The sequence below is a fragment of the Ammospiza nelsoni genome, chromosome 9 (assembly GCF_027579445.1).
Source record: "Ammospiza nelsoni isolate bAmmNel1 chromosome 9, bAmmNel1.pri, whole genome shotgun sequence".
NCBI classification, from domain to species: domain Eukaryota; kingdom Metazoa; phylum Chordata; class Aves; order Passeriformes; family Passerellidae; genus Ammospiza; species Ammospiza nelsoni.
The window spans coordinates 24,314,971-24,337,485 of NC_080641.1; the positions used below are offsets into that span (position 1 = coordinate 24,314,971).

General features: G+C 38.3%; 1 protein-coding gene across 1 annotated transcript in view; it reads left to right on the forward strand.

Moving 5' to 3' along the window:
* Window positions 1-11,832: 11,832 nt before the first annotated feature.
* The window catches only part of LOC132077057 (vitellogenin-1-like), a 42,850-nt gene continuing 32,167 nt past the window's right edge, over window positions 11,833-22,515 (forward strand). The window contains exons 1-9 of the mRNA XM_059478513.1: window positions 11,833-11,872; window positions 12,185-12,205; window positions 12,430-12,581; window positions 15,015-15,266; window positions 17,418-17,579; window positions 18,278-18,429; window positions 21,105-21,255; window positions 21,355-21,512; window positions 21,612-21,777. Of these exons, the coding sequence (XP_059334496.1) occupies window positions 11,833-11,872; window positions 12,185-12,205; window positions 12,430-12,581; window positions 15,015-15,266; window positions 17,418-17,579; window positions 18,278-18,429; window positions 21,105-21,255; window positions 21,355-21,512; window positions 21,612-21,777 (1,254 nt within the window). The remainder of the gene's footprint in view (window positions 11,873-12,184; window positions 12,206-12,429; window positions 12,582-15,014; window positions 15,267-17,417; window positions 17,580-18,277; window positions 18,430-21,104; window positions 21,256-21,354; window positions 21,513-21,611; window positions 21,778-22,515) is intronic.

The following is a 22,515-nucleotide window of genomic DNA, read 5'->3' on the forward strand; positions in this document are numbered from 1 at the left end:
CTACACCAAGTAACTACAACATATTGTTGGAGTTCTCCCTCTCAAAAGTTCAAGAAGCTTTTGGACAACGTTCTTGGGCGCACTTTCAACTCAGCTTATTCTGTGATTCTGTAATGTCACTCTTTTTTATGAAGCTTTGCATTAGAGCTTCTGGGTAATCAGGAAAGGTGCTGCTTGGACTTTCAGATGTCTGTCACATGCATATCCAAGTGATCCAAACTGTGTCTCTGTATACTACAATTACTCCATTCTACACCATATATTTCATTTCCAGAGAATGAGCAGCACTTTTTCTCCCACCAAGCATTTGTATTGTTGTGCTGTAAATTTGAACTCATACCTACGTCATTTTCTTCTACATCTTGCCCAAGTTTTATTCAAGTTATGCCTCATTCTCTTCTCTCCACATCAAGGGCATATATTATACTTGCAGTTGCCATGTGATTGACAGCAAGGATGCTATTATGCACCAAGCAATCTGAAAAAGTAGGTCACATAAATTTGCAGAGTGTAGTTTGCTGAAAACCTGTGGAGATTTACATATAGCATATTGTATGGATTTGTTCTGAGCATCCTTTGCCCGTGTTGTGCTTTAGAAAGATGTGGTGAGTGGGAATGTTTTTCTAGCCAAACACCTTTCATACTTGCTATAGGATTGTCCTGATGCCAGAGCTAGAGCACCTTGAAATTTGAATATGAGCTCGGAAGTGAGTATAAATGGAATAAAGTGATTTAAGGGCCAAAAATATAATAAAGATTTTGGAAACCGATACCAAAAAATGTACAGGAAAAGAAGAGATTTCTGACTTACTTTATGCAATTATTTTTTTGTAATTAAATGGAAGTCAAGAGAAAACACTCTCATCTCATCCTCTAATACTTCTGTAGCTCTCACAGTGCATCAATGAGAGCAATAAAGTGGGCCAAACAGCCTCAGCCTAACACCACTGATGTAACTGAATTATCAAGTCAGATAGAGACAACATTGTGCAGAAATCTATAAGCCTGTGTTACTGAGCCCCCAGTTAGGTACCATAATGGTTTCTTTTGGCCTGTGAACCTTTGAAATGATCATTCTGCTTTTTAAAGACTCTTAAGCATCTACAGGTCATTGCATTGGGTTACAATTGCAGCTATAAAATGACCAGTAACAAACCAAACACTTTTTTTTTCTCTTTTCTGAAGCATGCTTCTTATGCTGCAGACACTGCTTCTCCAACTCATTATAGTGAGATCCCTTATTGCCCAGCATTGTACTAACTCTGTCTGGTCTATTGTATTGTGATGACACTCCTTTGCCCATTGTATTAGGTTAGTACCTCCTTGGCTATAATAAGTATAAAAAAAAATTCAAGGTTTGACTTGTCAAATGGAACTTTTCAGTGACTTATTAAAAGAACCCCTGCGGTATTACAAAATGCAGGTTTTCTGTCATCTAACCAAAAGATCCCTTTAGAAACCTTCATTTTTTATATGTGTAAAGACAATTTCTTCTGGTGAAACTCTTTGATTCTTCCCTGAATGAAATCAAGTGTTTTAAAACTTTTTGAGTTGCCCCAAAGGCTCACTTCTATACCATGGAACGTGAAAGACTGTGAACCACTCACATAATCATCACATAGACACTGTGCAATGTGCTCCTGGCAGCAATCCTTCATTACATACTGCAGGCTTTCATTAAAAAAAAAAAAAAACCTGAAGGAAATCAGGGAAGAGAAAACTGTGTATTTCTTGATCATAAGAATTGAGAGAAAACAAAGCTGGAGAGAACACAGTTGTCAGAGATTGCTAATGAGGTTATGATAAATTGTTGCTAGAGAGATCTTACCTGATGAAATAGAAGGAGAAACAGAAATGTGAGGAGAGATGGCATTCCTGTTAACCTCCTTCAAGCAGATACACCTCAAGTAGTGCTGTCTCTGGTACTTTACAGTCCAACAGTAATGTATTTGTAGGAGTGGAGATCATAAGTCAGCATTCTACTCTCTCCTCACACCCCTGCTTAGAAAGCACCTTCCTCCCACCACAGCACGTAAATTACCACCAGCATATAAATCAGGTCTTTGCACTCTCTTCTGATATATTTGTTATTACTCCTTTTCCATTTATCCTTTGTGCTATAATGCTGAGGTGAGGTTGGGGTTTTTTGCCTTTTGGGTTCTTTCGTTGGGTTTTTGGGTTTGGGGTTTTTTCGTTTATTCATTTGTTAGCAATGCCTTTGGTGAACACAAGACCAGTTTTGTGGGCAGCCTGGGAAGACAGAGCCTCCCACATCTTGTGTGAGGTCCCAAATGAAGGAGGGGAAGAGCAAAGTCAGTGCCCAAATCTCTGTCACAGAGGAATAGTCAGAGCACCACAGGAGGAGGCAGCAGCACCTAAAGGATGACTGAAACCCCCATAAAGTAAGGTATATTAATGAAAATAATGAAAAGTTTAGAGAACTGCAGGATGGGATTTTCAGAGAGCAAAAAGCCATCTGAGGAGTATTGTTGCCCTCATTTGACTTTGAGACAGTCACTGTGTCTACAATGCAAAAAAGCAAGAGACAAGTTAAAGTGGTGGGAGATGTTAAATTAAATTTTCTAGATAAAAAAGAAAAGATAACTGGAAAAAAAAAAAAAAAAGAATATATAAAATTCTGAGTTATTCCAGAAGTTCTTCAAGACTAAAAAAAATAAAGTATCTGAAGCTCTCTTCTATTCTGATGGATCTGTGAAGGCATCAAAGAGAAAAAAAAAGTTTTCCTTGGTTCCTTTTTTCCTGCATTGTACACTTGCTCCTGGCTTCAGATAAGAGACTGAAGTAGAAACCTTTTTCCAGCCTTCTAATCTGAAGTATATTAAATGGATTTCAAAATGGAAAAGTAGAATTTTCTATATATCTCTATCTTTTTTATTGTGTAGCTTCAAATTATTCTCATTTGTTTCCAGAGTAATTTTTGCCATTTATTTATCTAAACTGTTTAAAACCTTTCTATCACCTTTCATATTCAAAGGCAAACCCAAACCATTTTTCCCCAAGACAGAGAGACAAAAATAAACTACTTAATACTGAGGTAATAACATGGACAAAATGTCACTCGTGTCTTTCAGTTTAAATCCCTTTTTCCCTCATGTTATTTCGATCTGCCTATTGAGAAGACCTAAGAGTCTCCCTGTAAAAACAATAGGTTTCCAATTAAGTCTCATTAGTCGGACAAAACCACCTGTTTTGGGTTAAAGATCTTATAAGGCTCTAGAGCGAAATGAGTGACAGTGAGGGCAAAGTGCTCTGATGAGAAATCGAACAACTCCTTCCCTGAGAAGTCCATCATCCCTTCCCGCTCTCCAGATCAATTTGAAGCTCTTGTCAGCACCTTGTGTGTCTCGTGCTTTTTAGCAAAATAGACTCCCCTGATTTCTTAGGGTCAGGGAATACCCTCATGGAAAACCTGCCTGCTTCTCTGAACCTGTACTGCCATACAGTTGTCACAAACCTTCTCCTCACACCGTGGGCCACCTTTTGTGGCAGGCAGCCCAAGCCTGATTCAGGGATATTCTTCCCACTGTTTCTGAGGAATCACACTCTTTGATTCACAATCCTCCTCTTGCCTTTGGTTGTGGTCCTTGCACCTTATTGCTTATAGCTGGAGGTTCATCATCTCAGTCCAGGTCCGTTTTAAAGAACTGTCCACAGGTCTAACTGTTCCTGCATGAGGAATTATGTCCATTAAATGGCAATGAAATCTTACTTGCTGTAACTTCAGGATGGAAAGGCTGCTTCAACCTCATTGCTAAACTGCTCCTTGGAGTCAGAGAAAGGTATCTAGAAACTCCTGTAATGGTGTTCATTTCAATGTGCTTTGAACCTGCTGCTCCAGTAATCTTCAGTGACAAGGCTGGCTCACACACCTGTGGTTCCATGTGTGCTATAGGCACTTCTATAATTTTAGAGCCCATTAACCACTAACTTACAAGTCTATGGTACTTATATTTTGTGAATGCTTCGTGAGGCTCAGGCTGATAGCCTATTTTCTTGGTTTGCCTTTTTCTCTTGTTTCCCAGGTGAGTGGCCTGGCTTTTCAAACTTACTGTGAGATTGGTTTCTTTTCCATGCTTCATTAAGACAGAACATTTGTTACCCTCTCTTCAGACATTGCCTAAGTCTTTGTACATGCACTTTTATCTTTTTCTATACTTTTTCCAACATGTTGAGTGAGTAGAAACTTACAGATGGAACTGCTGATGTGCTTTCATGTAGAGCATATTTGCTTTTACAGTTGTATGTCTCATATTTTAATTTTCCTTTGCTGATACCAGCAGTTACTTTTATGCCTGGAAGATGAGCTGTTCCCACACTCCTCCATAGTTTTTCCTAGCAACATTTCTTTGTAGATTGGCTGGTGAGGAGAGCTGAAAGTTATAGGGCTGCTACCTTCCAGAAAGCCATTGAATTATTTAGTATCACCACTCCTACCTAAAATGTTAGCATCATTGAACTCAAAGTTCAACAGTGGTACTGCCATGATCTGTTCAAGCACTCTGCTGCTACAGAAAGCCCAGAAGCTGTCTGGAGAGGCTAAACATAGGCAGATTTGAAAGAAATATTTAATGCTTATAAATAATAATTACACTAAGAAATATAGTTGAGCTTTATGAACATGAAAATGTAGTGTTAAGAGTCTTGGCTGTGTTAATAGGCTCTTCTGCTGTGACTCTGTGTGGTGTGGCAGCCACTGGCACCTGCACTGAAGTGTAAATAGCTGGACCAGGAACACAAATGGTATAAAATGTTTGTATAATTAATTAGGAGTTAAAAAATATATGCTCAAATGAACATATTTATTACACCTTGTTGTGCTACATCTGCATATATTTAGAAGTGCACAAGTAAAGAATGGAGTGGTAAAGTTAACATTCACTTCAGAAAACTCACAGATATATGAATCTAAGTAGTTTTATTTGCTGTAGGAAAGATCTTAAATCAATCTTTAAATCAAGAGGAAGACAATTTTTCATTCACTTGTGTCACAATGTCCAGAAATTCTGGGAAAATGAATAGGAGTGCTTGAATAATTTACTAGATTGTGCTTATGGTTCTTTGTTGTTTGTAGAAGAAGTCCTCAATTAGAGGCTTTACTAATAATCAGTTCAAGGGAACTTGTTTTTCTAGAGACTTTCTAACAGGCAACTAAGTTAGCATCAACCAACACCTTCCTATGTTAAAAATTGGAAAATACTAAATACACATCTGGAGTAAAGTGATCCAATTCCATTTAATTGGAGCTACATCAGTTTATTCCAGAAGAGATTCAGCCAGTGAATGAATTACAAATAAATTTTCAGAGGGGAAAGGAAAGCCAACAAGATGAAACTGCAGAAAATATCCATGGAATTTCTCTGTCTTCATTCCATTGCCTTCTCTGAAGAATTAAAAAATGGATAATTAGGTCCAATTTAAGTTTCAAGATTGGTATTATTTGTTGATCAGTGCAGGCATTCATTGAAAATTAAATTTAGAAGTTTCTTTTCCAGTTATTTGCCTTTGAAAACCAAGAAAATAACAATCTTCCTAGTGTTTTCTCCAAAGGTGAGCCAAAGGAAATTAATTTAGGTATTATTATGTTTTTTAAATTGAATATTTTAAAAAATTGATGGTTTCTCAAATAGAGTTCTCATATAGCATTTTTACTGTTCTGAGAAGTACCCATGCTAGAGCAGATTTTCAAACTCTATTCATACTGAGAACTGCTTTATTCCTTGAGTGTTTGCACTGAAGTTACAGTGAATTCTCAAAGAGCAAATTAGTGTCAGCATAACCTAGATATAGCTCCAGTTAAACTCCATGAACAGATACCATTAACTTCAGTGCAGGGTACAGAGAGTAGAGAGCAGGGGCCTGCCTTTAACTTTTTCCTATATTTATATTTAAAAGTCTTGAAAATAGAATTTGAGCAGTTACACATCAAGGCTGCACATACCACACTGGAGAACAGAATTTCAGTAATATATGCTCTTCTTGCAGGAAAAGACAGTCTTTATCATAAGTGTTAGAATTGCTCCCAGTAAAATGGTAAAGAGATTTTCTGCAAGTTGGGAGAAAATGCAGTTGTGTAAGTGGCAAGACGGTGGGCCTGGATCTGCATCCTCCTGGGTATACAAATTTGTTCAGCCTTAATTCTTTATACGAGGGGGATTAAATTAAATCTTCATGGTCTGAGCCACAGGTGTGTTCAAGAGTTAGTTTGCCCTCTGATTTTTATGGGCAATGCTGAACCCCAGTGCTGAAGTCCTTGATAAGCAGGTATGAATATCAGTGCTCCATTTATCTGTCTTATACAGAAAATATTATGATCATTAATACATATTGTTGTGGGAATAGCCATGTAGCAACTTTCTTTTAAACCAGTGAAACATGGTGCTCAATTTATTACTGAACTAACTTTCACACTAACTTAAAAACAAAGTGTCTTCTTATTTGTATACGATTAGACCTTTTATACTTTGGAAGTCATAGTCATTCATTAAACACTGGTAGGTGATGTTGCCTTTTTTACCTATTTTGTGAGGGTAAAGTCAATGCCTGTTGTTTGAACTGGCTGGGTATTATCTGCTCCTTCCTTAGGAATAATACACAGCTTATCTTATCTGACCCATGACCCAGTGTCACAGTGACCCAGTGCTGTGAAACTAAGGTACCACTCACCTCACATATTCTGTACTGAGAGCAAATTCATGGTGAGCTTCCTCCTGACACCATAAACCTGTCTGTTACTCTGGCACTAGAAAGGGATGATCCAGACCCATACTGTTCTTGCAGTGGTACTGTGATATAAAGGAATATGTTACTAAGTGGAAGGTCCATGAAACAAACAAAAAAAAATCATCATTATACCTGATAATATTGATTTCTAAGAAAAAAACAGTGCTTTCCCCTTCATTCTTAAAAAATTTTGCACATTTAGGGTGGGACCACAATAAGTAACAATTTTGAGATATCATTATATATTTTTACTGCTCCATACTTTGAAAATAAAAAACAAGATTCCTTTCTTAGGTAAATCTGAAGTTTTGCAGTGTAATACACTTGGACTGTTGTAAAGAAAAATGAAGCCTTGAGAATTTCCTTCTTTTTAAAATTCTTCTACCACCACTGACTTGGGCATTGTTCTTCCAGGGATAGAAAGGCATCCTCATGCAGTACAGCAGAGGGTCGCGGGTTCTATTCTGAAGTGGCAGCGGCTGTTTTGTGTGTTCTCCCTGAAAAAGGGTTGTGATGCTGAGTTGGCTTAACCAACTCCCTCTTCCTGCTTTCATCCTGAGGCACACGGGGTGGTGTGGACTCTCCTCACCTCCCTGCAGCAGTGCTCACACTTTTTACAGCCACAGTTCACCACAATAAACCTGACACAAGTATCCTTCCCCCTGGATGAGTTACCAGCCGTGACCCTTGGAGCCAGGCATGCAGCCCCAGGCCACCCCTCAGCCTGCTGAGCAGGGCACTGCAGGCCTCAGAGCTCTGTGTCCTGTCTGTGCCATCACCATTCCATCCCCAAAGGGACTGAGCTAGACTCCTGACAGGGCTAAATTCCAGGGCTGCCTGCTTTCCTGTCAGCACCAACCCCACAGGAGCCAACCACCCTGTGACCATGAGGCCTAAGGGTTAAGATAAACTTATTAGTTATCTTCTAGTGCAATGGAGTTACACAGCAAACACCAGTCCTCAAACATGAGGTGACTCAAGCCTCAGATGCAAGTTGTCTAACATTTAACCCTGCTGAATGACTTGGGAAATAGTATATCCTGAAAGGGGAGGGCAAACCCTGAAGGCACTGAGTCTGTATGTGGCTGATGAGCCAATGATGGTAGGTAGCCACGGTGGTGGACTGTCAGGCTTCAGAATGTGTTTCCATATTTAAATACAAATAAACACCTTTGAGCTCCTTAGTAAAACCAAGTCATATCAAAACAATCTGTTTTCAGATTGAGGATGTCAGAGTTAGATTCCCCACTCCTCTTTCTACTTTCATTCTTTTATCTGGAAATGACAGGCAATGCACACTTGGCCTTAGGAGCAGTCCCAACAACTACTTCAAAAAATGCACCAAAATGTGTCTTTACCTTAGCAGCAAAAAGCAAAAAGCTAATTTATCAAAATAAAATTCTACAGCTATTCTATTAATCTAGACCAACAGTATCTTTCAAACCATGCATATATCAGAAGCTAGACAACATATAAATAGCATTTCTACCTGTTTTAATTTTTAAACTTTGTATCCAATTCCCACAATTATCACTCCAGTGGTGGTGTGCCAGCATCAAACTGGGAAAACAGTCAAAAAAAAAACCCCAAAAAACCCAAAGCTCCTTTTAAAGCAATCTAATGAAAAAAAAATCCCTTTGTGAATGTACTAGAATAAGCATATGGCAATTTAGCCCAGCCTTGAACACATTCTCATTCATTAGACGATCTCTCTGGAGAGAATATCAAACATTATCTTGGAGGCTGTGCCACTCTTACAAATGGTGAATGTTTTGCACAAAAAATTCAGGGATTGAATGTTAAATATGAAATAGGTGTGAAGCTTCTTTTTAAAAATCTTTTGAAATGAGGAAAACTGAAGGCTAAAAATCTCTTCTCCTAGCCAACTGGTTATATCTATTTTAACCTGCTTGGGAGCAGTTTGGCTAATCTCTGCTTTGTCATTAGGCTATACATTAGCAGGATGGAAATGGCATCACTGCACCATAATTCAGCAATGTGAATACAGAACAAGGAGAGTGCAGAGCTATCCATGGCAGTACAACAGCAGATAATAAGACTCTGTAACTCAAGCAGAATGTGTTATGTAAAGACAATTGCTGTGTAGAAGCAATAGCTCTAATCAGGTTAATTAGGCTGTATTCATGTTTCATTTATGGTGCAAGTGCCCTGTAAAATCAAAGCAGTCTACCTCCTATTACTGCACTCCTAATACAGCCATCACATTCTCTGTAACACTCAACAGCATATATTTTCTTCTTTAAAAGAAAAAAAATCCCAAGGTATTTCCTATTGCTTTTTAACAATCCCTTTTCTTCATTGTTTATGCCTAAAAGTAGAAAAAAAGGAAAAGATTCAGGTTGTGTATAAAGCCTCTGCCCACATTAAATTTCCTTCCTCTGCAACTAAATTAGGCACTTGGATATTGTTTGTGGAGGACCTGTTTGATTGTGGATTATTTATTTTTCATGTGTTTTCTTGCTCACTAACATGACCTGTTGAATGTTTAAGAAAAATTGTATTGCCTTTAAAAAGTGTACCTCTTACCTTTCCTCCTTTTATCCATTTCCCTTAAGTGATGGATCTCCTGTTTATTCCCTCAGAACTAGCTGGAATGGTGTGTCTACTTTGAAGAAAGGATTAGAGCTCAGTGCTGTGACCCTCAAACTCTAGCTGTGTCTCCTCTCTACTTACTGCATTTATTCTGTAGCTCCTTTAAAGTAATAACGGGTACAACAATTCTGAGATCACTTTCTTTTCTCCCCCAAGGAAACAAGCCTGGGTAAAGAGGAGTTATTAAAAAGAGAGATTACATGCTGCAAATGAAGAGAAAATGGCAGCCTGCACCATCTTAATTATTATAGTTGTTATTTTTGCAATCAGGTGTCCACATGGTGATTGTAAGCTTAGATTCAGTGTGCTTCATTAGAAAAAAGAAATGCAGTATATTCACTATCCATTTAGAACAAATTTATTCATGTTGCACCTTAAATATAAAACCTTTTATTAAACTTGAAAAATGCTGCAGTTCTGTTTTAATAAGTATGTGTCCCTCACACAGTATTTCAATGAGCTATTAATAATGATGTTTAAATAAATATTCTTTCTCACACAGTTCTGTACTTTATCTTATACATTCTGCCCTATGGAATGGAGCTAGTTGAGCTCAATATGATAGCACAATATTACTGCAGAGGTCAAGCTGTGGCAGTGATGAGCAGGGTGAGAGGAGCAGGAGTTTTGCATGTTATCACAGTATTACTTTGCTGCTGTGCATTTACTTCCATGCTGGCTGCAAAACATGTAGCTGTTTGTAAGGATGTTTCTCACTACATCTCACACCAAGGTGTGCTGCTGAATTTCACAGGGCTCACAAACATGGTGTATCTTGTCATAGCTCACAGGACTTAGGACCTTAGGAGAAAAAAAAACATCAAAGAAAATCTGTGTACACTTATTTTTTCACCACCTGAGCTCACACTGACCCAAAAATATTTATTCATCTATTTTAATGGTTCATATGTCTACTATATATTTAAACATTTTACTAGACAGATTTCATTTCAGGGAAGGTCTGACTACCCATACAATTCTGTATCACTCTCTTCATGAAGGAAAGCTGAGATACTAAAATCCTCAAGATTTCATGAGGTCTTGGTAGTGAAGAAGCCCTCCTTTGACCCCTGGTGGAGCAATGATGGGGTAGAGGGACCATGAAACTGCATCCCTGACTCCAGCCCAGGTGCCCTGGCACCACAATAATGAACTTCACTATTCCTCAGTCAGGTGGCATCACTCCAAGTAAATGAAGCAATAATGTAAAGCACTGTTTGATGGGGCCTGCAGTAAATGTCTCTCCAGGCCTGAAGGAGAAGACCTCAGGACCTGGGTTTAGGTTTCACCCTTCTCCTCCCTGATGGACAGCACCAGCAGAGAAATCCCTGTTCCCCTCCTGGAGGATAAAGTCTGGCTGCCTGAATTAGTGCACTGTTTGCTGTGTTGCACCTCCCACAGCCTCATGGAAATACCAGGTAGACATTCCTGAGCTCTCCTTCCTGCCCCCCAGTAACCTTTGTATGCAGGTGGGTTTTTACCTGATATTTAATTTATCATTTGAACAAAAGACAAGTTTAAATTCAAAGTAAATGTTAAACACTTGCAAAAAAATACATATAATTGAAGTTAGGGAGCAAACTCCCTCCTGACATGGTTTTACTAAGGATTGATCTAAATGTTATTGCTGCAAGAGGGAAATTCTGGATATATTTCCCCTAGCAGGACAGCAGAAAAAGCCTCATGAGAACCTACTGAGAAGTTCCCAATGGTCCCAACTCACTGAGGTCCTCTGGAAGTTTAACTCCCTTCTTATTAGATTCTTCTTATAAACAAAGAGAATAATTTCCTTCCTGTTTTCTTCATATAAGCTTTCACTGTTAAGCACAGGCTAATGTGATGGTCATACTGACAAGTTTTGTCTTTCCAGGTGTGGGAAGCAAGATATGGTAAACACCACAGAAAGGCAGTTTCTCATTGCATGCCCATGAGCTGTAAAGTGTCTCGAGCCTAAATCTGTAAAATCAACCACAAATTCTCCTCTAAAGGGAGAGTTTCTATGTGAGCAAGGTTTATCTCCAAAGCAGTGACCCTTAGGAAGAATAAATTAGCAGGAGATTGAAGACATGACCAGAAGAAAGCTAAATTATTTCAGTTATGATGGAGGAACTATATTTGGATAATTTAAATTTTAGTGGGGTTTTTACTGTATAAATAAAATGTAGAGAAATGGAAGAAAATAGAAAGCAGGATATTTTTAAAATTAAATCTTTTCCAGCATATAGCTGCTAAGGTGTCCTGCTGAATTTCAAAAGGCTCACAAACATGGTGAATTATATAGAATGTAAGGTAGCTGAACTCATGAGGGGATTTGAAGTTGTCAGCATTCACGGCCTCAGAAATGTTTATTTTTTGATTGATCAATATGCATTCTAGAATGCACTTATTTGTCAAAGTAACGTGCCAAAAGAAACATGTGATATCACATGCCTTTATAAAAGAGAAACCCATCACATTCACCTTTACTCTACCCCCATCATGAGGGGCTTGATATTAGCCCTGGTTTTAACCCTGGTGGGTAAGTATCTAACTTATGTGCTTTGATCAATTTAAAATTGTATATTCAGGAAAAGGTTTCAGAACCTAAATATAGTTCACAGGCAGACGTGAACTTTAACATGTTGTAGAAAAAATATTTCATTACTTCTTTTGTTGTTAAAAGAAAAAAAAGGCATTTGGCTGGTGCTGAAATGGAAGTAAAGTTAATTAGAAAGGGTTATGCTATATGTGCAAGATGAGATATAGCCTTTTATACTACAGTACATTCACATTTTAGGGTTGTTTTTTTTTTCTTTGTCATTTCATTCCTCTATTTTTTCTTCTCTTTCAGGGAGCCAGCATCTTAATTACCGTAAGTAATTTTCCTATCAACTAATATAATTATAATGAGTGAAATTAAAAATAGAATCTGAAAAGTGTATCAATGTTTAATATAGCTTTACAACAGCTAATTTAGTTCAAGTCCAATGCAAAATGAACAAATTTGTCTTTTTTTGTTCCAAACATTCTAATGCAGGTACTTTAATATATTCTGTACATTGTGTATAATATTTTATGGGAATCATTTCTTTGCAGAACCCGATTTCAGTGAAAACAAGGTTTATACATTTGATTATGAAACAACGCTTCTCAGTGGACTTCCAGAGAAAGGACTTGCAAGAGCTGGAATAAGAATAAAAAGTAAAGTGGAAATTAGTGGTATTGGGCCAAAACTTTGTCTCATTAGGGTAAGAAAATATGTTCAATTTGAAAGGTAAAATTCTCAACATACTTAGCTTCTTTTTTAAGCTTTTGTGAAGTTATTAGCTTTCCTCATGTGTTGTGCTTACTCAGGGATAATGTAACTAACACTGTTATTTTTTATACAGTGCCCTAAAATTCTATTTGCACTTTGCAAGGTAATTCTCAGCTCAAGCCAACCTTGGGCTTGAAGGATTTCTTCTGCTTTGTGGTCAGGGAAACAATGGAATGTAATTTGAAATGCACAATTATTTATTACTAGATCAATCCAATTGTTTCAAACTGTACAACCTAGGATTATTTAATCAACTGATTTCATAACCAGCAGACAAAAGGCAATAAAACATGCAACAGTAGTTGCATGTGATTCAATATTTAGCATAATTAATGTCATCTTTCTTTTTTCTGAAGGGTCCTGAGTGACATTCTTTGTCATCCTCAATTGTATGTTTTTACTGCTTGCTGAGTAATTACTGAGGGGTTTGATTATGTGAAATACACTTTTGTCTTTAACAGAAGCCTGTATGTGCTTATAATGGTTGTAGAGAAATGCACACCTCAATTGCTTTACACAAACTTCACTTAGCCTTGTGCATGCAGGGAAGAAAAATGTTATTTTAAAATCTTTAATTTGGCATATTGAAAACTTTAGGTCAAAAAGACTGGTGGCTGTCTAGTAAATGTTGTAGCTTTCCACCCTGAATTAGTCTGCTGTTATTTGGTATTTTCGTACGTTCAAATTATAATAGATCTAGATGGGAAATATTGCTTTTCCATGACATTTGTTAGGGGATGGATTACAAAACAAAAGAAGCCAAGGAAATAAGAGTCACACATCTGGAGTGGTGAGTAGAAAGCTTCCCTACCAGAAAAGAGGCAGAAGAAGTCTTGTCCTTATCCCAGAATCTCCTTCATTCCTCCCTAAATGGCTCTTGGTGTGCCAGGATGAGTCTTCACCAAAAATTGACTCCTGTTCTCTAAAACTTTCTAACATAATTTTACTAGTGTTACTGCATTTTTGAAAAGTTTCCATTTCAGAAATAATTTCAGGCAAGGAAAGGAGAAGAGGAAAAAAAGCATAACTTTTTGGGCAAGTTCTAAGCTAAAGGAAATAGTATATTTATTCCCTTCTTCTCTGGGAAAAGTTTATTTTGCTGCTGTTATATTTAAATTAGACAGTTTGGAGGGATGGTTCAGGGAATTAAACTTTCATCTGCAGCCTACTAGTTCACATTCAGCCTAAACAAAAAGCTGTGCTCCCTGGGCAGTTTCCAGCTGACAATTTTTTCATCACAAACCAACAAGTAAGAATTGCCAGCTGTGTTCAAAACCAAGCAGACAGCCTAAGTCCTGCCTGGGCCCCAAGGGCTGGGGAAAACTACCTCGCCCTGACCCTGCAGAGCAGTCCCAAACCTGCCTGTGTGCAATATGCCAGAAGCATGTCCAAGAGGCAGCATGAGGGATTTACTCTCTAACAGCCTTCCCTGTAAGCTTCAGTTACTGGGGCTGGCAGTGATCTCCACCAACAATAACAAAAATAAATATGAAAGCGCAGTCTCCAGTGATTTGCTGCATGAGGATTTAGTTTGTGTAGCTTTTTGAGAAATTAATCTGTGTCTTGCGCCACATCACCAGCCTGAGGTGTCAGAGAAAAGTCTCTTTAAGTTGTCAAAATATATAGAAGGGAAGGGTCCTCTGAGAAACTAAGCTAAACATGCCCATTCTCTGGGGTAGGAATTTTTCAAGTTATGCATAGTTTAGCACAAGTTTCTACTTGTTTGGATGTGCCCTGTGTGGAGGCTGGAGTGTGAAGTGCAGAGTGGGGCTGGAGCCAGTGCCTCAGCCGTTGGTTCCATGGCACAACGTGTAGGGAAGGACAATTTCTGCAACCTGCTGTCCACCGCTCAAACTAATTCTGCATGTCTGGCTGACCTAGAGGCCATGTGTTTATTAGTTTCAGATTGCTGCCTGCGCTCTGTGACCCCAGTGAGGGAAATGACAGAGTTCACAACAGGAGTTAATGATGCTTTATGCAACATTAACTTTCTCCTGCAATTTCCTGCAGTTCTTCCACACTACTTTCGGGTAGCAACCTGCTGCATGTGGCTCTTCTCTGGCTCATTTCTTTGCACAAGTCAACCTTTGGCAATATGGATTGTCTGTGAAACAGAACAGAGTGCAGTGGCTGTGGAAATATCAGCCATTTGCAGTGCTCTCTTTCACTTTATATACAGAAATGTGTGTATCAACACTAGTTATGCTAAATGGCAACTTCCAAGTTTCGCCTTTGAAGAAGCTTTGCGTTATTTAAAAGCTTATTTTTGATGTGATTGAAGCTTTAGATGCTTGGGTGTATTCAAAAAAAAGTTAACTGGGGAGAAAAAAACTGAAAGAGGAGATTTATTCCCCCTTTGTTCCAGATTCACTCGATCGAAGCCGCAGAGTACAACGGTGCCTGGCCCGAGAGCCCGTTCTCCCGATCCCTGAAACTGACCCAGGTCCTCACTGGGCAGCTCAGCAGCCCCATCAAGTTTGAGTACAGCAATGGCCACGTTGGGAACATTATGGCTCCTGATTCTGTCTCGGATGATGGTCTGAACATCTACAGAGGGATTGTGAACGTGCTGGAGCTGAGCTTAAAGAAGGCGCAGAATTCATACAGTCTGCAGGAGGTGAGTTTTGGGTTTGGCCATTGTGGTGCCTTTGCAAATAAATAAACTTTCACTTCAGAGTCTTCTACTGCATTTTCCGTATTCATCCTTGACATAAAATTCACTTATAAGAAAGACCTAAGCTTGGGACATCATGATTAAGTTTCATATGGGACAACATTTGGTGGCGATGTACTTAAACAGAACAACAGAAGAGCATATTTTTAAGCTGGTTGATGAAAGTATTTCAGAAAAATACATTTGCAGAATTAAACTCTTGGAAAATCTGGCTTGTGATTCCAGAGAAAGTAAACCGTGAAAGATGAAGCCTACATAAAATGGGAAAAAAACATGCTTGAAAATACAGTTTCATATTAAAGTCAAAATAACAGTAATTTGACTTTTTCTACCAATCGTATATACGTTAATCTCTTCTAGCTCCTCTTTTAGGAAGAAAATAGTATATATGTCATAACATTACCATAACAGCTTTGACAGTTGCAGTTGATGCTCTGTTGAAATTTCCACTGTTTTTCAAGTTTTAATATATTAGTCAAGGTCAATCATCTGATATTGCTATTCACCACAGAAATTGCAACGTGTTTAGTTTTTGTGAAACCATATTTACATTGATTACACTACATTCAATTCAGAGATTGGCAAAAACCTAAATTATTATACTTTCATGTTATTTTTATTGGAACTATAGACAAGAGTAACTCTAATATTTTTTAAATTTATTTTTACATAAGTAGAGTTGTTTCTGGGAAAGGAGTTAGATGATTTAATTTTTTGCACACTGTTTGCTGCACATAAAAATCCGTGTGGTGTTGTTGGATATTCTGCAATGCTATTTTCTCATATCAAGTTTCACATCTTAATTCTTTCTAATTCAGTTAGCAATATGTTCTACTCTCACCGCTAGGCAATAGATGTGACTTCACCTTCTGGAATAATTTCCAAGTTTTCTTTGCTTCTCTCAGACAGCAACTGATTAATGAGCTTTGGCACCCATGCTTGACAATCTTGAGTCACTCTGCAAAGGAAGATAAACATTATTAGTCCCAAAATCTGAGCTGCAGAGAGGTTTAAAGGACCAACCTGGGAAGGTGTACATCCCATCCTGTGGGTTCAGGGTGTCTGAGCTGGCCATAAACTGCGCACATCTGTGAAGCTCAGCTGGGCAGGAGTCTGCTCCATCCCACTGAACTCTCTGGGTTGGATTCTCCCATTTAAAGTCTGGATGTCTCTACCATACCCTGCAGAGTGCAGAGACCCATACCTGTATTTGCAGAGTGCAAGGCTTCCAGAAATATTGGGCAATTCCTATTTCTAGCCTTTACCCAAGACACAGTGTCTCAGGGAATTCTGTTAAGCTGAAGATGAAGTGGGTACATCTTCTTTCCTAAACACCACGTGAGCATTTCTCTGCTCTCACATAGCCCAGAGCTGGTCTCTGCACTAGCTATGCTATAAATAACAATAATAAAAAAATCAGGAAAATAACTCTTCCTCCTGAAATGCAATCAAGCATTTTTCCTCTACAAAAACCTCACTGACTGTGGAGACTTAAAAGGTCTTATAAATGTAAATGCTCAAAATATTATTTAAGAGCTCCGCTAAAACTGTGAACTCAAGAAGACCCACAATCAAAACTCTTATCCTGAAATTTTTTTTAATTATTGCTGGTCATATTGTGACAGATCACCTGATACTGCAAGGCCTGTTCCATAGGCATTCGTAAGCTCTCTGTAAAAGCAAGTTTTGAGGGCAGAATGCCATCTCCAACCTTGAAATATTTTACTGTTAAAATTTCATGCTGACTGATCAAATTATTTTGACTTTTTTATTAATATTTTCTCAAAACATATTTCATAATCAACAGCTCTAGCTGAAAATTATTGCTCCCGTTTCCTGAGGCTCTGAGTGAAACTTTTGGGAGATTTGGTTCTCTCAGTGTAACTCTGATTTGGCTTACTGGAAATGATACTTGTGAAAAAGAGAGGAAAGTAATGATCATTGCAATTTTGCTTCTGAAGAATATAAGGAAAAATAAAGCATTCACTTCCATTAGTAATTTTGAAAATGCAGAATTAAACAGGAAATTTCATGAGGTGAGGAAAAGCTTTGCATAATAGTGACCTTCTCTGATCCTGTTCTCATTTTTGCCAGGCTGGGATTGGAGGTATTTGTAACACAACATATACAATCCAGGAAAACAAGAGAGCAAGCGTAGTCTATGTGGGCAAATCCAAGGACCTGGACAGCTGTGAAGAGAAAGTTCAAATTGTCACAGGATCAGCATACACTCATCCATGCAAGACCTGCCAGCAGGTAAATCAGAGTGGTATTGTGTATAAGTATTTTAAATTCTTATGCAGAACACCATTTGATATCCACAAAATCTCTTAATTTTAAATACTAAAAATGAGAGGAAAATCAGATCTGCTGTATCCAGTTGTCAATATTTTCTTTCTGTATGAAAATGATGTCACAGAGAAGCAGAGGTCTGGGCTGCCCACTGCAATGTACTGCAAGCACACTTGAGCTAGCTCAAGCTAGCTGGCTTGGAAACCATTAATTATCAGCATGAGTTAGTTCACCTACTCTGTTGAGTAAAAAAAATAGTCACGATGTCCATTTTCTGCTATTCAAGACAGGTACTGCTGAACTTTATTATAATCCTGTCTTTGAAATAGAGTGGTTTATGCAGCTGCTCTCCTCAGAAAAATGTGTCTGCTTCTCGAGGGAATGACCAATTACTTAGATTTGGGAAAAGGAAAAAGCAGCTAACATGTCTTAGCAGTAAAAGTAATGGAGACAGGCAGTGTGCCTGACCTCTCCCATGGAAGTGAGCGTACAGAATTCACATTGATTGCTCTTATGGCCAATGAACAAAACAGCCCTGGAAAAGAAATGAGTTGAAGTGGGTGATGTAATAGCCTCTAGTTACAGAATTTCAAAGTTCAATGACTTTTTATTTTCTTTGTTTCTTTTTTTTTTTTTTTTTTTTTTTTTTTTGTATTATAAAGAGGAACAAGAATTCTCGTGCGACTGCTACTTACAATTACAAAATTAAATATTCACGTAGTGAAGCTGTAATTACACAAGCTGATGTCGAGGAAATTCACCAGTTTTCCCCCTTCAACGAGATAACAGGAGGAAATGCTATTGTAGAAGCAAGGTACTGTACATATTGCTTTAATTCAGCAACCCAGTAACCTGAGTGAAGGTCTATAAGAGAAATAAATCCTTTACTTCCACAGCCTATTGTTTGCCAGTATTTAATTACATAAAATCCCAAACAGCTCATAAAAACAACCGTCACTGTTAGTTGTAAATCTGAAACATGCACATCCCTATCCAAATTTTGTTAGCTAAACTTGGCAGGACTTGACTATTTTATTTCTCAGGGATATTTGATTTATGCCATAAAAGCCAAAACAAATGTAATTCCATCTGAGAAATTGTGAACTAATATATTTGAAGCAAAATATTCTGAAAGACAGTTACTCAGGAAAAAGAGTTCCCTGGAAAATAATAATGCAGTAAGAGATCCTTGGAGACTAGTTCACAAAAAACCTAGATGGGACTCTGGATTCCTAAATACCATGGGCAGCTTGCAAATCTCCCACCAAAACTGTTTCTTGATAGGAAATTGCAAAATTTATTGCAAAACAATTGGGCACAAGACATGTTAAATGCATTTGCTTTTTCACAGCAAATTTTGCATATTTCTTAAAGAAATTTAGGGCAAAACACAAATAAGTTTTTCTATGAAATTGTGTCCCTAGCTCAAGCACTCAAACTTTCAGTATTTGAAATTTTTTTCATCTATCAAATTCATTTTTTGGAAAAATTTTCAGTTACTTAAATTTACTTTAATTATGGGCTCTGGAAATAGGAGTGCCCTACTGAAGGGAGAGGCTTTTTGCATAAATGTCTCAGTGCAGAAGGTGTTCTTTGATCCCACTCTACAGCTGCTGTAATCTTCATTGCTCCATTAGCTTCTGCAAGGATCTGTTGGAAACAGCAGAATCAGAAATTTTGTGTCAGTAGCTGACTGATTAACTTCATGTATATAATGAACCTGTTCCATTTGGCTAACCAAACAAAACTAAACCCAAAAAAAATAGTGAAAGTGGCTTTAATGTCTTACAAAATCGAGGTGTAGATAGACACATCTGCAGTTCTTATTAAATTATAGGGATTTTTGAGTCTGCATTAGTCTGGAGACAATGGATTTATGGTGCATTACACTCTCCCTGTGCAGCCTGTAGAGATTGTCTTCAGTAAGGTCTTTCTCTGCTCTCTGAAGGATAGTACCTTTACTTTTCCCATTTTCTCTGCATTTTTATCATTACCCAGCTGAAGGGGACAAATATAGGATAGTTGGGAAGATGTGACTATCTCACTCAAGTCTTCAGAAGTTATTTCCACAATGCATTCTCTGTTAAAAAAAAGTAATCCATCAAGGCACTTGGAGCTGAGCTTTCAGACCTGCTCAGCATAAGACTCTTGCAGCACCTTTCAAGGCCAAGAGAGATTTCACTACTGTTTCACCATTTTCATCCTATCTTTAGCATTCATTTGCTCTTCTCTTCAGAATACAGCATTTTCTCATCTATTCTAGGCAGATATATCTCTTCCCAAAACAATGAAAATGAAGACATAATAGATTCATCAAGATTTGAAAGGGGGAGTTAAATGTGCCTGAGTGTACCTGATGTTATACTTTGTGACCCAAATGCCCTTTCAACAGTATTGTATAACATTTCAAGAGAGAAAAAATCTCTACTGATTCTGTAGCAGTTTCTATTCAAATTCCAGTGGCTTGTATGTAAAGCAGTTATATGCTATTTTTCTGCAGCAGTTCTCTGCAATCCATATGGAAGGAGTGAATAAAAATGATACAGAAGATCATAGAGATTCCAAAATAAACACACCAATTTTCTACAGAGATTTCGAGAGACTCTGTAGTACAGCAATATTGCTTTTGGAATGTTTTCAGTTGTTCAGTACAAATACCTAACTTTATTATAGTGTCCTAAATGACCCATTTTAAACATAATTGGTAGGATAGGCTGCATCTCTTTAGCTGAAAATGTAAAAAGATAGCAAATATTTACAAAGACAGTCTCTCATTGGAATTATTCTTAATAACAAATGATGAAGGTTTGTTGATTCTTAAAAAGTTTTCAAAAGGTCGAGCACTTTTCCAAAGACTAATCCTGAATTTATGTGGCCCTTTTCTTTTAAAATCCAGTTTAAAGCTTCATGAGAACCTTCTTTTGTGGTCCCCAGGACATTCAGCTTACCAAACAAAATGGGGAGGGAATTGTAATAGTTCAAGTAAAAAGATTGTAGCATTTCTTATTGTATCTAATAACTTTCAATTTCATTTGAAACTTCCAGGAGAGACACAGACACATAACAGCTTTTATGAACTTCTTAAAAATGTTTAAATTAAATTGTAATAGCTGAGCAAGTTTCACATCTGTGTTTTTCTAGAGTCCATCTTTTACTCCTTAAGACACAGCAAGTATTTCCTATGATATTCTTCAGGCCACAACCTCTCACCTCCCTCTTCTTCCATAAATTCTCAAGCCCAGTTTTTCCCAAAGGAAGGCAAAGGCTGGCTCTGTTCTGAGCCCTGTTGGGCAAGTGCACACCTCCTCAGAGCCTGGTTCTGAGCAGCATGTCATTGAGGGTATTTGCATCTGGCTGCAAATACCCTCAATAGCAAAACCTTTTGTGGCTGCATTGCAGTACGGGGAAGCAGGATTACTGTTTGTTGGGGTTTTTTTCGTTTGTATCCTGAATCTTGTGATGTTTTCTTCCTGGGGTTCTCTATTCCAGGCAGAAACTTGTTTTGACTGAGGTGCAGAAGCAGAGGGCAGAGGTCCCATCAAAAGAGTACCAGAATCGTGGATCTCTTCAGTATCAGTTTGGCAGTGAGCTGCTTCAGCTTCCTGTCCACTTATTCAAAATAAAGGATGTGGAAAATGAGGTAAAGCCCAGCAACTGGACAGATTCTTTGTTGGAGATTTGAATCCCTGCTTGTGGGAAACAATGCATGCGATCTTTCTGCATTTTCATCTTTCTGCAGATTGAGGAAAGCCTCCAAGAATTAGTAGAGGCCACCTCTGACCAGCTTCCCAATGATGCACCAGCAAAAGCTCTCAAGCTCCTGCAGCTCTTCCGTGCAGCAAACGAGGAGAATTACGAATCGGTGTGGAAGCGATTCTCCAGTCGGCCAGCCTACAGGTACAGGCAGTAAAGGTGGTCCTGCTTCTGTGGAGACCCTCTGGGATCCCTGTGTTCAGAGGCAGACTTGGAAAATGCTGTTTGCCTTTCCCATTGCAGGCGCCACATTTTGGATATAATCCCTGCAGTGGCCAGTCACCGAGCACTCAGGTTCCTGCGGCACAAAATGGAAAGGCAGGAGCTCACCAGCTGGGAAGTGACTCAAACAATGCTTGTAGCTCTGCACTCCAGCCCTCCAACTCAGGATGTGATGGAGGAAGCAATGGTGGGATTCTCTAAACACTCTCAAACCACCCTCCTGATTCTAGCATCTGTTGTATTTATTCCTTTCACAAGATAGCAAAGGCTTTGAAATTACAAAGGTTTTACATCCTCTAGCGAGGTTGAAAGGGCTTTGTTTCCTGCGTGTCTTAAGGGGAGGAGAATGCAAATCAAAAGGGCAAAAATGAGTCCGGAATGAAACGGGAAATAAAGACTAAAATACCCCACAGGGATAGAGGTTATTGCTGCAAACAGTGGCTTTAGTCTCTCTTTTTCCAAATGTACTTTATAGTTACATCAGATTAGTTCTCTGACTGTTTACAAAGACAAGGGAGCAAGAAATACATAATTGTTATATCTACATATTTGTCCTAATTTTCCTAGAAGGATGGCTATGAATTTGAGAAGATCTGTCAAAACCAAGGAAATTATGTCAATGTGTAGGCCATGTAGGAGGAAGTCTAATTATTTTTGCAATTTTTTCTGTATACGCAGGCTTTAATCCAGTCTCAGATGCAAGAATTTATCTCTGCCTACCCTAAGTAGAGATGATGAACCCCAGACTAGATTTTTTTCCCCCAGTGAAAGCCCTGACAGCCCAACTGTTACTGTGTGCTGGTGCTCTGCTTCCCACACAAGAAACCAGTGGGAAACCAGCTGGTGCCTCCTGTCAGCTCCTACATTTATAAAAGATATTCCTTTCTGCCCAAGCAGTGAAGTCCATTCACAACAAATCTCAAAT